Source organism: Paramacrobiotus metropolitanus, unplaced genomic scaffold (assembly GCF_019649055.1).
Source record: "Paramacrobiotus metropolitanus isolate TYO unplaced genomic scaffold, Prichtersi_v1.0 Parri_scaffold0000041, whole genome shotgun sequence".
NCBI classification, from domain to species: Eukaryota; Metazoa; Tardigrada; class Eutardigrada; order Parachela; family Macrobiotidae; genus Paramacrobiotus; species Paramacrobiotus metropolitanus.
The window spans coordinates 935,037-949,323 of record NW_026570261.1 but is presented as its reverse complement, the minus strand read 5'-3'; the positions used below and the strand labels follow the sequence as shown (position 1 = coordinate 949,323).

The 14,287-nt window shown below is 43.9% G+C and overlaps 3 protein-coding genes and 1 long non-coding RNA gene across 7 annotated transcripts; 2 read left to right on the top strand and 2 right to left on the bottom strand.

The window, feature by feature from the left end:
- Positions 1-493: 493 nt before the first annotated feature.
- Positions 494-4,084, top strand: LOC129590633 (uncharacterized). Its single transcript, XM_055485965.1, has 5 exons — positions 494-1,722; positions 1,880-2,062; positions 2,434-2,527; positions 3,082-3,741; positions 3,812-4,084. Exons 1-5 carry the CDS (start codon positions 948-950, stop codon positions 3,951-3,953), a joined length of 1,854 nt encoding a protein of 617 aa, XP_055341940.1. The 5' UTR covers positions 494-947; the 3' UTR covers positions 3,954-4,084.
- A 417-nt stretch (positions 4,085-4,501) lies between these two features.
- LOC129590689 (uncharacterized) lies at positions 4,502-7,036 on the bottom strand. 2 transcript variants are annotated; one of them, XM_055486040.1, is made up of 4 exons: positions 6,199-7,036; positions 5,896-6,116; positions 5,768-5,828; positions 4,502-5,608 (listed from the first exon to the last, which is right to left on the bottom strand). In XM_055486040.1, exons 1-3 carry the CDS (start codon positions 6,817-6,819, stop codon positions 5,810-5,812), a joined length of 861 nt encoding a protein of 286 aa, XP_055342015.1. In that variant the 5' UTR covers positions 6,820-7,036; the 3' UTR covers positions 4,502-5,608; positions 5,768-5,809. The 2 variants fall into 2 exon arrangements, with proteins under 2 accessions (XP_055342015.1, XP_055342014.1); XM_055486039.1 differs by having other exon boundaries at positions 4,502-6,116.
- Positions 7,037-8,668: 1,632 nt separating this feature from the next.
- LOC129590709 (uncharacterized) lies at positions 8,669-9,293 on the top strand. The gene is made up of 2 exons (XR_008690766.1): positions 8,669-8,848; positions 8,978-9,293. It is a non-coding gene; the product is annotated as an uncharacterized LOC129590709 (long non-coding RNA).
- A 1,387-nt stretch (positions 9,294-10,680) lies between these two features.
- Positions 10,681-12,278, bottom strand: LOC129590698 (troponin C-like). Of its 3 annotated transcripts, none has more exons than XM_055486049.1 (4): positions 11,975-12,278; positions 11,501-11,728; positions 11,381-11,445; positions 10,681-10,697 (listed from the first exon to the last, which is right to left on the bottom strand). In XM_055486049.1, the coding sequence occupies exons 1-3, from the start codon at positions 12,183-12,185 to the stop codon at positions 11,417-11,419; spliced, it is 468 nt and encodes a 155-aa protein (XP_055342024.1). In that variant the 5' UTR covers positions 12,186-12,278; the 3' UTR covers positions 10,681-10,697; positions 11,381-11,416. The 3 variants fall into 3 exon arrangements, with proteins under 3 accessions (XP_055342024.1, XP_055342022.1, XP_055342023.1); XM_055486048.1 differs by lacking the exon at positions 10,681-10,697 and adding an exon at positions 11,273-11,306; XM_055486047.1 differs by lacking the exon at positions 10,681-10,697 and having other exon boundaries at positions 11,171-11,445.
- Between the last annotated feature and the right edge of the window lie 2,009 nt (positions 12,279-14,287).

Here is a 14,287-nt window from a genome sequence, read left to right as displayed (position 1 = left end):
ATGGTTATGTGCCGTTCGTGAATAAAAAAGTGCCGTATTGCTTGGCGTACTGGATCCGGCGGTGTCTACATCGAGAGAGCGATAGCAGAATATCTGCGGAAGAGCTGGTGAGGAAAATCGATTATCCTCCGACGGCTCCTCCTCGACGTCGAACTTTGGGAGACATATCGATCTTTGGCTGGGTAATGCTGTTATGGCTTTGTATCCTAATTCTTGGTGATTTTGAGACATTATTGTCCAGTCCCGGGTTTTGGTTCTTGATAATCTCCAGTTACGTTTGCTACAAAGATTTGAGGAAACAAAATTAAATAATCTTATCCTCACCATAATCCCGCAGTTTGTAAGCAATCAGATTCAGCATTTAGGTAGCACATTCTAATAACAAGGCTTTATTTACAGTATATTGTGTTGCAGATTCTCTATCCCATATCTTTGCACTCTGTTAAGCAGGGCATATTCGGACCGTGGCAAGAATGCGGGTGAGCTACAACTGAAACGCAGCAAAGCAAAGGTCATGTAAAATTCACTCAGTAACAGTCAACAGGTACTAGAGAAAGGGTGCACGATCAAATCCCAATTCTTTTTTAAACCGGACCCATGGGATATGGATGCAGGATTTATTTGTATAAAAACAAATCTAGGAAACCGCCATCAAGGACACTTCTGTCACGTTAACATAGACAGTGGCTGACGGCTGTTGATTATCTTCATCAGTTAAAATTGCACTCTGTTTGCCAATAGGAAAATACTCCGGTCGGTTCCGGTATGTCAGCTACCGTCCTGTTTAGCGCAGCCGCTCCGCATTGGCGGATCAGTTCTGCAGTGCCAACTGCACTCGATGGCAGTTACGATATTTTAAGTACCGCTAATTTCTGAGACGGTGTATAATTTTATAAAAACTATACATCAGCGAATGACCCACCAAATCAGGATCTCTAAACGGAATTATGGATTACTTCTCGCATGGAAAGAGGAATACTGATAACCGCCAGGCCAATCTGGGCAACACGGTGTTGATTAATCGCGGTGACGATGTGTGGATGCTGGCGTACATTCAGGATATTGACGGTGATAACATATTTGTGGATTTTGACTGTGCAGAGCTGGCACCCTGCTGGATCCATTCGCAATATGTATGGCAGCATCACTTCTGCGAACCACAGATCGATAATATAAGCCTCGTCCACGTTGCTGTGCGTAAGACTTATAACGGACCATACATTCTCCGTCCTGGATTATTGTTTGACAGGGTGGCACTGCTCTACGTCGTTCGGAATAAGGATACCGGGGAACCCGCACCGCAACATGTAGTACATCGGAGGCAAATTGTTGAGGAACTACCAACTGAGCAGCCGTCGTTGTGGGGACGGCTACACGAAATACCCATCATCAAACTGACTTTTCGATCGGAACATAATCGGTTCATTCGGAAAATTAGCGAGTACGAGATGCTGCGATTTGTTCAGTTGGTCTTTAGCTCTGCCGGATACTCGTTATACGGTTGGGAATCGCATCGGTTTTTCGTGAAGCTGGTAGACGATAGGATGGTGTGGCTGTTCCTGGGAATTAATCAGTGGAGAATGTATAAGGATGGACTATCGGGACACTGTCCCTTCTCAGCAGATTGCGAACGGAGACTGGTAACTGCCGCGGAGAATCTCGTGCGTTATTACAGTTACACCGAACGTGAATTGGAAGCGCGCTGGAATGTCTACATGCTAGGTAACTGGAACGCAACAAATTAGCATGGACATACTTCTTTCTATTCGGTCTATCGGAAAATCGTAGCCAGAGTCCGCGAAGGAATGTACTTCAGTTGCATTACTTGCATATACTGCGCTACAATGCAATGATCTTTTCTTACTGTTTGCCTTTATAGCGGTAGCACAGAATGGTTTCGGCTTCCCGTCTCCGCAGACTTTAGCTGAGCTTACCGGAACGTGGTTTGCGCCATGTTCATGCCGAAACCTTTCAACGGAGTATACAAAAGCCAGTTATTGTTGCCGACCTACCTGCGAGCAGGCTGCTCTCCATCAAACCGTCGACCAATTCACTATTTCAGGTTAGTCCAGTAAGTTTGCGCTCGGCATGGCGGCTTCCTAGATGTACAGACCTCCGAACGCGCCTCGGTGATTAGCACTCCTGCCGTGCTCGCCATGACGTTCTAGGCTGCTAGCGAACAATTCTAAATTTTGGCAAATACGTGGAAATCGCTTTGCTGTGATACCAGGGTAGAATGGTGTTTTTCGGTTATACAACAGCCAATTTCTATCCGAATTTAACGTTCCTTAGTGGAAGGTAAAAACTTAGCAGCGAGCACGAGCGAGCGCTAACCAGCGCTACTAAACATATAGGTACAGTATGTAGCATGCTTTAAGTATTTATTGCTATCGTTATAGTTGTTGGCTGTTAACAAAGCCTGACAATTCGCAGACAAGATTACGTACATGCCAGGAAAGGTTGGCATCACCATCTTGCCGGAAGTACTTTTGCAGCTCGACTGCCGTTCTCGCGCTCTAGTGAGAAGGTAAGAAAGTCACAAAATAAAGGCTGACACGGCATCTCTGGGTATATCCTCAGCATTTGAACTTATTTTCCATTTACTTGCTGCTTTGTATACCTTTATTACTCGTTGACTACAATTTGGAAAATGTTGTCGTAGGTAGTGCTACTTACAGAGGTATATCAGTCTTATACGTCTAGAACAATGGGACTCGCCTTGCGTCATTGTCAAACGTAGCGATTTACTCTGTAAATGTACTCTGTACTTAATACATACTTATAATCATATACTTATAGCCAGTGGGCCATAAGGTCCATACCTATCAAATTTCCCATAACACCTAGAGTATACCTATACACCTCTTCCACATCATATGCCAATGCAGCTATGCTGTAGTGATATAGGTTTCCAGTAGAAGAAGTGATAGATTTTAACTGTAATTCTTATGACTATCCTATATTCTATAGTATGGAGATTCAGCCTTAAATCGGCAGGAATTTTTTCTTCAAGTTTCGGCTTGGCGGTAGAAAGTGAGATTTCTTTATAGATTTTCAAATAAACCTTACAGAAATTTGCAGAGTGTGTTACGTGTGGAAGACAACAATAGACGCCTCTAACTCGACGTTGGTGATAGTCGACTTCCAGACCATACGACATCATCCGGCAGGCTTGCCGGAAACCGAGGAATATTATTATAGCGGCCTCATTGATCACAGCGTCAAGCATTCCACGCGGACGCTGGCGCTGCTAAATCTAGGGCGACGCGGCGATGACGTTCACGATGAGTTGGACGGTATGGCGGCGCTTTTCCGATTGAAAAAGATCGAGTTACCCACAATCATCATCAAAAACTCCGTTGCACCGTCAGAACTATTTTGTGGTCGTTTTTCCATGGAACGTAATTTATTTCATCTGCCGATTCTAGCGCCCTATTGCCGGCAACTGTTGGTCTGCAACTACAGTATTTTAGATATTTTCTGCAGTTGCCCTCGGGATTTTCTTGAGCCTTTTGAACCGTGGCATTCAGAAGATATCTCGGTGACACTGTCCTTCATGCGCTTCCACGACACTAACGGTCTGCATGACGAAGATATTCTGCGTTACTTCATGGCACTGGTAGAAGAGAATTTACCTTCCGTGGAGACCATTATCGAGAAAATTCGTCAAAATTGGATCGCGATGGCGGACGTAGTGGCTTATCCAGAAGGATGGCAGCATTTCCGACAATTCCTGCAGAAGTGAATAAGTCTGGCCACGTTCCACTAAAACCGAGAACTGCAACATTACGGTTACTTTTCTTGTTTGCAGACATGCCTTCGACGGAAATGTTTTGCGTGACAATTACTGGGCAACAGCGGATCTGCGGGACTTCGAAACGTTGCGCCTTAGTCGATTCCAAACACATTTGTTAAATGCATGCAAGGAATTGCCATTTCATCCAACCGCTTGAAGCGGTCATTAAGGTCATCTGGATTTTTAACTGCGCGGTTTCCCATCTTGTTTTGTTTTCAACATTCTAGATCATATTACCTAGATCACTGATACAGTGTCGGCGCAATATGGGAAACGTAGATTACTGACGGAAGCTCAAATTTTCTGTTTTCGTCTCTAACCTTTAAAAGTGCGTTTTGTCTCTTTCACTATACGGCATGAAGTACGTATAATACGAAACAGTAGCACTGTTTCGGACATCTAAAAATTTTTCATGTTTACGTATGGATTGACATGAAGACCAATGATCCCATACAGGTTATAAGTCTTTGACGGCAATCATTTGGACAAATGGTAACAGTTTTCGGTATAATGACAGGGCGAACACAGCAAAAATGTCACCCGGACATTTTGGCCGAGGATGGCAAGGAAGTTTGTTGCCGGCCACAGTTGTTTCGTCAAAAAATTGCCTCAACTGGTCACGTTTGTTTATTTATTAGCGCTTCCACAATGCTTTGATCATACTTCTGTCATGTTTTCATTATGTTTTGGCTTCATTCAGCAGGAACACATTTGTTGATAGAAGCCAAAATAACGTACTCGTATAACCTGTAATCAACCTGACCGCTGTGGAATTTTCTCCGTTCTTCATCACTTATCAGTACAAGTACTCTGATGCACTGCAGTCTAAAGTTTTGCAACTTGTGCGAGAAGCGTAATTTTGCATTTAACAGCTAGCTTTTAAAAATATTGTTTGTATATGCACAACAGCCAGGCATAGTGAAGTGGAGTAGTGTTTGTTGACCAACACATTTCGGCCAAATTGAAAAAGCATAAGTTCTCTTCGTCATCGTCATGGATCTGCGTTTCGTCAGTCTGCACCAGCGAGCGCTAAATTTAGCTGAACCATCTGAATGTGATTGAGGAAGACTCGGTATTTTGCTTGGCACGGATTGTTGGGAGCAGAATAGTACGTCAGCTGCGTCTTAGCAGAGTTTCGTCGATTCGGTTCGGACAGGAAATGTGACCACGTTGACACGTTGCGACAACTGCGTCTTGTAACCGACAGTATTCTGCATCAAACTGCACCGCAGTCCCCTGCGCGTTCATCAAATATTCGTGACACTGAATCACGAATTCTCTGCAACGCAGCGATGCGTCGCCTCGAATGTGCAGAATCGTTGATTTCGTGGCGTTGAGTGGACTTTGAGAGAAACTAACCATTCCCGCCGTGCAATTAACATGTAACGGAGCGCCAAGCGGGCACACCAAATGACGTGCAATCCAGGTTTGAATGGAAATTATTGCCGGTGCTGCAGAAGACACGGTGGTGTCGATTTCGTCGGTTAAAATGTCATTGCGGACAAATTGCAAAAATTTCACACGGATGTTGTCACATTGTGGACTGATATCGGTGTCAACAATGACCTTTCGTGGGTTTATAGCGTCAGGGTCTGGTCCCCACACGGACTGCCGGTTATCACGAGAATAGAGCGTTACGGCAGATGAAGAGCCCGGTGCTGGTTGCGAGACGTTGCCCAGTTCCAGTGTTTTGTGATAAATGTCGTGAAACACCGTGTAGCAGCGCACAGAGAAATCGCTGGCGAAAAGGATCAGTAGAGCATCTGTTGCTTCCAAATTGGAGTGTGATAACGAGATTATTTCTTTCTCACACTGGATATCAAGCGGATCAGGTTGAGTACACTTCGGACCTCAAATACTTACGAAAAGTTCTGCTAACTTGAAATCATCTTGTACTTAAGCTTAATTTTTAAATGATCATTTATTACTGGGTGGAACTGATTTAAATTTAGTGACCTCTTCCGTACTCACAAGAAAGATGCAACGGTGGTAGGTGCATCTGGGACCGGTGATTTACTCCACGGCCACATGTCTGCAAACCACAATCAAAGTCGAATTCCGTTTGATTGGCTGATGTATTGACGAGCAAATTCAGAAACCTTTGGGTTTCGCAGCAGGAGCAATCGTCGGTGTCGCACAATTTATTTTCCTGAAGAGCCAACCCTTGGAGTTGCGGCGATGATTGCAAAATTTCAACTGGCATCGACGAACTATCGTTCTCAACAAGAAAAACTTGCTTCAATGCTGCTAATTCAAAGTTGGAGCCACTGAGATATAACTTGCGCAATTTAGGATACTGTTTGTCAAGATCTAGTCCATCCTAAAAGAAAGCCGATATTTTTTTATTTAGTCGTAGAAAACATTTACAACTACTACTAAGATTTACTGCTGGGGAATGTTACCATCCAAGATTCGAGTGATTCGAATACCCGGAAATCAACTTCCTGCAAAGCGTTTTCACTGAGGTCCAACCAACCACTCGAACTAGTCAACTCCATATTCTGGAAAGTGTCAATGGATACATCATAAATGTCGTTCTTCGACAAATCAATGTAGACCAGTTTCCTGAAGTTTCCGAAGAAATGCGAATCCAGATATCCGATTTTGCAAAAATTTATGGTGAGGGACTCGATGACACTTTGCACGTTCTTTACAAATTGTTTGAATGACGGTCGTTGATGGCGCTCTCCAGTAAATCCAGTTAGATAAAGTTTTGTCAAGCTTCTAGTGAACGGAATGCTCGTGTGCTCGTGCCGCAGGATATTACAATGCAAAAGATCCCCTCGATTATAGGGCCAAATGCCCTGTTGAGCGGAAGTAAAGGATAAGTCCATCACTTCGTCGGGAATCTGGTCGAAGTTTACCGCGCGAGAATAATCAAGAAACGCGGTTGAATTGCAAGTGCAGATATAACGGCTATAAACTTTCTTGCAATGCTGACCGAAATATCCAGCAGCCATTAAGCACCACACCACGAAGCATAGCTGGAAACGACGGGGCATGACCAGGAGCATGACGGTCATGGTAAATTACGAAGCGGTGTAGCTGTAAGACATACAGATGTCGAATAACCCGAGATCTTTTTTTTCTCAGCAGCGTCGATTTGTGTATGTACCCTGGTGAAATTTCTCTTGTTCACAAAAGCTTGTTCACGAAATTAGAGGCAATCCAAATTCACGTATAAGCTCAAAAATGCTGTGTTATGCAGAAATTGATAAAACACAGATTACGTAAAGCCCAGATATTCTCTTTAGAATTCCTGCAGTTGGCAAACAACCGGAATAAGAACATAATACAACCAAATATCTGACATCAGCGATAAAGCGTGTTGACTAGTAGTATCATTAAATCTGCAGGAACGAAGCGCAAGCGATAGTGATCGGGTTTCCGTTGTTTTCCGGCTGAAGGCTTATTGATGTCAGCATGCAGCATGCAACCGCTAACACAATATGATTAGTAAGACTAATTAATTTACTGGGCCTAAATGCTGGACCGTTCGCATTCTGAAAGTTTTGAGCATATGACTCCATTCTGACTACTTGGCGCTTTGCTTGCTCCGGGACTTGTTTCATGGATCAGCGAGGGCCTTTGAATAGCCTATTAGCAACTCTCCAAGCTCGATAATTTTTTGTTCAACTGATTTCTTGATAAATCAGTTGTCTGATGTACCTTTTCACTTGTGTCCACACATGCAACTAGCAGCCACACTTAGCAGCAACTTATTACGATACTTATACATGTACAATCGACCGTTGTTTAAGTGCACGATTACACATTTTTGCAAATCCAGTATTAGACAGCATCACACGGACAGCGATTTCAGCGGTGATTCCCGTAAAAACATGGATCGAAAATTATTTACCGTGTCCACTAGGTGCTCACTTAGTTGTCACCTGTGCAAATGTAGAAGTTCACTTTTCGCAAACACCACTGAACCAAACCAAGTCAACCATTCTGTACATTAGAGGCGATGTATCACTTTATTGCCGACAATTCGTTATCAACTGCCACAGGTATGTGCTCGAAGCAGAAGAAACAGTGGTTCATGATGACCCAACATACAGCGAATCACAGGCGTCCATCGTGACCGTTTGCCAACGTGGCCGAATCATGCTTTCCGAACCCGGTCCCCAGAGCTCGGTGAAAATGCATCTGACATATTATTCAGCTCTAAATGATCTTTGCCAGAAACAGTACCGAGATTTTTTGAATCACGTTCAAAAAGTTCATCCAGTCTCGAGTGGACATGCGAAGCCTTAATGCACTACACTCTCCACTCTGCGTGTCAAGGCCGGTGGCATTTATTTGTATGTTCTGACAGTTCTGTGCTCATTCCGCTGATTTGAGCCATTCCCCAAAACAAAAACTGACCCTGCCTTTCGCGGCTGCTCCTAGCACACCTAGTGCTTCGTTTTTTATTCGATAGATTTTTCCTAACACCTGCGCTTTCCTCCGTTCTTGCGCATAGTACCTACCGTATGTATGGTTTTCCCTTACGGAATATGATTGTGTTATTTCTATTTAGCCGCACCGATAAAAAATCTTTGGTAACGCTTAGCTGTCTTCTCGTGTGCGATTTTGAGCCACGTGGGCGGGATGCTACGCTTAAACATAAATCAAAATAATGATTTCCCGAGTGGAAATACGCTTGGAGTCTCTGATATCTTCCGTACATATCGTATTCACAACAGAAACATACACTGTACGATAAATCGCTCGGTGTTTTGGCCTCACAGTCACCGAGTATTGCAGTGGTCTTCGAAAAACACCTTTTGTTACACTCGTACTAAGCTAGCACAAGCAGCCCGCAGCTATTTTGCAGATGGTGTCGCTACGGCTTTGAAATAAGAAAACAAGTGCGCCGCTAAAACGTCCGCTACTGTATTTATATTATACAGGTGGCAATATCGTTTGCACAACACTGGACCAGATATCACATCACCATGTGGAAACTGATCGTACTTGTTGCCATTTTAGTAGCTACCGTTCACGCCGGTCCCGCCGGGAGACTGGATGCGACTGGGGCGAATATAAGTCCGGGATTCATTAACGGTAAGACAACCGCGTTGGTTCCTTCAGTTTCTTAAACTGTCTCTTGAATAAAAAAGTGGTGTGTGTTTGTGGAATGATATTAAGGTAGATGTGATGATATTGCGGGAGCTGTGCGGAATATGTTTGCAGGAAATTTGGTTCCACCTCCGCCTAATTTACCTTTCACTGGGTGCGGAAATCAGATCAGCGTGTTTGGCATACGGCCGGTTTTTGGGGTCAACTGCAATAGCGAAAATGAACAGCTGCGTGTTCGACCAGCTCTTTAGCAGGGGATGGGACGACTCCTGTACTTCCTGACGTGTATGATAAGCACCAGTGTTTCGGCTGCTGGGGATTCTTATTTGCTTTTCCTGTTCAGCTGGCAGTTACTAAAGGGACGAGGCGTGGCGGCGGCGGTGCCATCGCAAAATCCAGCTCGGAACTGGAGTAAATTTTTTGTTGTTTTCTTTCACGTGTATTCTTCAGTCTGCCATATTCTCGATTCTAACAGATCGTACAGTAAGAAATATTAAACAGATATGGAACTTTGGAGAAGATCCTCTACAGTAGTGTTAATACCTGTTTGATTATACATTTCCATGAAAACTCCAGCACTGTCGATAGGCAAAGCCGCCATTTTTAAAATACTGTTTAATGAAGATCGAGAAATTAGTAATTTGTATTGCTACAGCCGTTGCCGCACGTGCAGCCATTGGGAAATACGTAGCATTAGTTCAGTTTGCTTTAGCTGCCTGCGTAGGAACTTATGAAAAGTACTGCAGACCAAGAACTATCGAGCAAAATTTTAAATGGAAATTCTGGAGTTTACTAGTCAAAGCGACAGAATTGTTTCACACAAGTGCCATAACTGGGCGCGGCAGGGATGTGGTAGTTGTGTTTAACAATTTACTGCTGTCTTGTCCGTTCAGCGAATTACAGTATCTTCCAGTCTGTGTCTTGCATACATTGCGGGCATAATATCTGAGATGTCTCGGGCACACGAGTGCACTGCCGCCACAGCATGATGCAGAATTGTGTAACCTGTGCAAGGTCCCAACCACTCCCTCGGTTGCGCACAGTGCCAGTGCGCTGCCTTTCTTCCGGTGGCGATGAAGGCGTCATCACTGAGTTGTACTCAGTCACCTGCAAAACTTGCAGCGCCAGTACTCAATGCAATACCTGCCCACACTGTCAGACAGGAAAGCGAGCGCCGTTTTTTCCGGCAGAATTTCCTCGTGTTTTGTCTGTATTATCTTATTATTGTGAATGCATACTACAACTGCAGTGCATCGTTTCGGTCGATGTATCAGGGCTTTACTTTACTTGCACGAGTCTAGCCAGTATGCTGTTTTCCAGTTTCTACGTAAATTTCATTGTGTTTTTTAAGTAAAAGAGTTGTTATATCTGTATTGTAGTTTCTCTTGCATGCCCAAATGAAAATGAATATATAAAATATATATGGTATTTCGTATATTAATGGCCTGGTTATTCGTGTCCCTACTAGCATTAACGATAAGTAAACTGTAGGGAGCCGATTCGCCTTTCTGGACAACCGGATATTTATGCAACATAATCACTTGTACGTGGTACAAACTATCGATGTCCGCTTTAACAGGCGCTGTACGCCGCACGACAACCTAAACCGACGGCTTAGAGTTCAGACCACCGTTTCCTTAATAAAGATAATTTCCATTATAGATATATGTATCTAACGACCTGAAAATATTTTCTTCATTTACCGTAGATACATATTAGGTAGTGATTTGTCTGTTCGAAAGACCAGGCATTGTGTCTCTTATGCAGGAAACAAAACCAGAATTTCAGGAACTGGAACTGGAAGAAGGCCTGGAGCTGTGGCGCCGATAGGGTGCTGCAATTAACCGAAACAATGATGTAAGGTAAATTGCTTAGTATTTTCGCGCCACAGCTGGACATTAACGAATGTACTAAAGCCCTTTCTAAGTGAGCCAGCATAACTGGCGGGCAGTATTCACCGAATTTAGATAATGTGATTACTTAATGCGTCGTGTACAGCGCCAGTTAGAAGCGCAACGGCTTTTTCCTGAACAAAACAACTGCGACAATGCAAAACCCAGGTGGATGCTGTTTTGTTATGCAACTACACACTATTATTGACCCTAATACCCTGCATACGATGTTTGCCCCTCCACTGTTTATCAGATTTAAAGTAACAATAAGAAAGATTCTGAAACATTTTTCACCATCCATTTAAAAAGAGTGGTCGTTAATGTTTTCGATTTTAAGACAGCCTTGAGGTATACCTGCGTGATGCGTCCATGTGACGGCGAGATCGTAAATTAGTTAACACGGAAATCTGACGGCATAAAAGTTTAATTTGATTTGGAGTGACTTATACAGGGATCAGAACATGTAAGGATGTGTGTTATTGGATGACAATCCCACGATTTCGCAAGGTCGTCTCCTTCAGCAGGTTAAAGTTAAATAGCAGTATATGGATCTATAGAATGATGTAGTGTACGCAACAAAGCACCACCAGCGCGGGTTTATTTTGCGTAACAGATGATCGTTTACCCAATCCATTTAGGTTATTTACAAGGAAGTCGTCTTTCAGCCAGCGGTCATGAATGCCAGAAACTCTGTAAATTGAGTTTGTTATAAATTTGCAAGGCGTTGCTTAATATTACTGCTTACCGTCGATATCAATGGTGCCACTGCCATCGGTATCGATTTCACTCAGTTCCTCCTCGGTAATGTTGTCATATCCCAGAGCGCGAAGAAGGCTTCCAAGAGCAGATGTAATAATGACGCCGTTACCGTCTATGTCGAATAGCTTAAATGCTGCTCTTAATTCCAGTTCCGTTGCTGTATCTCTCTTCACCACCAACGCCGAAGACTCATCGACCTCAACATGACCGGAACCTGTCGATACAATATTGCGTTAAATCGCTTTAGCAATACCTAGTGACTAAGAACGGTGAACGGCCGTTAATTTATACTGTGGCTTATTAATATTTCTAGCTTCATATTCTGTATAAGTAAATGTAACGCTTGCGTGCGAGAACCGTTTTGGTCCGTTTGCAACTCTGTACGGAAGCTACTTTGCACAATACAAAATTATAAAGGTTGACGGGACAGCACAATTAGACAACGGCGTTCACTGCTAACCTTGGCAGTTGGCGCAGGTTCTGCAGACAGGATTCCGTCTATCGCACGTATTGCAGATGATCGCGCAGGCCTGCGGAGTACAGGCGCATGTTACACATTCGATACGGTTGGGTTTGGTCAGGCAGGCAACGCAGGTGGCAGCACAGTCACGGGCCAAGACACCGCTGCCAACGGCGGTCAGCAGCAGTGCAACGATGAGGAGAACGCGCATATTGGACAGAGTACGTTTAAAACAGTCACAACGATTACAGAACTCACGGGACGGGATAAAACAAAGCAGACTGACTTCTTAAATTCATGTATATTAAAGCAGGTTATATATGACATATTTTATTGGCTGCGGAAAACGAGCTTTTGGCGGGATTGGCTGAACAATAAGCGTGTTAAAAGTGTCCGCTTCCAAGAACAATCCAGAGTTATTTTGGCCGCCGGTAGTGTGTTATGGGTTGGTGCCGTTCAACAGCAACCCTGCTATTGGCTGCAAAACAACTATAACGCTGCATAATCGTATTTGCTGGTCGGTCGCCCGGGCGTTTTTATTGGTACTGGTATTCCATTATGTGTTTATTTGCTAGGAGCTGGCATCCTGGATATTATAATATTTTGGCAAATGTTTTACTGCTCGACTGGAGCGCGAAAGGCTCCGGTTAAGCACACAAATCGCGAAGAGAGACAGATTTTAGCTGTCGGGCATTTAAATTTTTAGCGACCATTATTTCGGTTTGAGGAAGCTGTTGCCGATGGCATTTAAAATTGTACTGTAAACACTGCATAAAACTTTTTGTTAATAGGCATTATGACAGCTTGGACTGAGGTCTGAGGCATGAGGTCTGAGACTCAAACAAGCAACTTCCACTGCTAGTAAGCAGATGCCCTGTGGCATTACAAGGCATCACAGCTTCCCGTACCACGGGAACGGATGCAACCGATGGTTAAGCTACAGTTCGGGAAATGAAAATCCTCTTTGTGTACGAGGCATGGAAAATGTTTTAGCTGTAGATATTAGTTGAATTTTTAATATTACTAACCGAACTACACGAGATATTTCCGAACATGTTCTTATTCGCCAGTGTCTGCTGGAGACCTTCAAGAGTAATTCAGTCCTGTTCTTTGGTGGAACGTATGTGACATAAAAACAACCATTCAAAATTAACGCTGCTTTAAATTTTTTCACAAAAAGTGTTACTTAAAAATGCGCCTTATCGTAATGCGGCACTGATGCCTGTATTAAAATGGCTCTGTGTAACATGCTAATAATAATAACACGTTTTAGATTTCGCGTCTTTTTGTGATTTTATGTTGTCTTGTGTTATTTTTCAGATATCTCGTTTTCTGAGGATCAGCCTGTTCAAAAGGCGTACTTCCTTTGCAACGGAAAATTAGCTTCCGTAACCGTTTTGCGGAGCGACGTCTCAGTGTGACTTTTACCACTTATTAGAGAACCATATAATGCTGCAATGAGTAGTGCGTTGCACAAACACATTGACCCACAGCTCGGTCTCGGAGAAGAGCGCTCTAACGAAAACAACTGTATTAAACTAAAATCATGGTCGATGAAATGTCCGGCCGCGGCGGATTAATGGCCTCGTTGCGAATTGTGCGGTTAACCGGAGTCTGTCCCGCTTAAAATTGTTGACAAAATATTACGATATTCACGTTCCAGGCAACTGCTAAGCTAATAAACACATTCGGCAACAAAAGCGCCAAGGCGCCAGAACCAGTAAACAAGGCTATAACAATGCGCTCCGGCTGTTTTGCAACCGCTGACAATGGTTGTTGTTGAACGGCGCTTCTCCATAACACACTACCGGCGGCCAAAACAACCCTGGATAAATGCCAAACAATTCTTGGGAGCGGACACTTCAATCCGGTTATTGTTCGGCCAACTGCGGCAGGGCATTACTTCCTGACGTGTACGGGCGTACCAGCCCCGTCCACATCGTACTACTCTACTACTTCTACCCCTACCACTAAGGCTTAGGCTTTACTACAACTTCTACGCGAGTCCTGACCCCGAGTCTCCACTTCGACTTCTTAGAAATCCCCAGCAGAGAACTTTGACCGCGACTTGCCATTTCGACTTGACCGCGCTTCGGTCAACGAGCTCAACCTATTGTTCTAGTGTACTAGCTGACCTCTTGTTCTCATTAGTCCACGTGTAGAGATGCAGCGGCGTGATTAGTCCACGTGTTCTTAGATGTCTTCTATTGGCTAGAGTTTATATCCCTATTGTTCTCAGACCCGTACCTGCGCGTACGAAGAGCCAGCACTTGCGGTGCCCAGGGCTATATAAGGCGCTCGTCGCCCATTGTA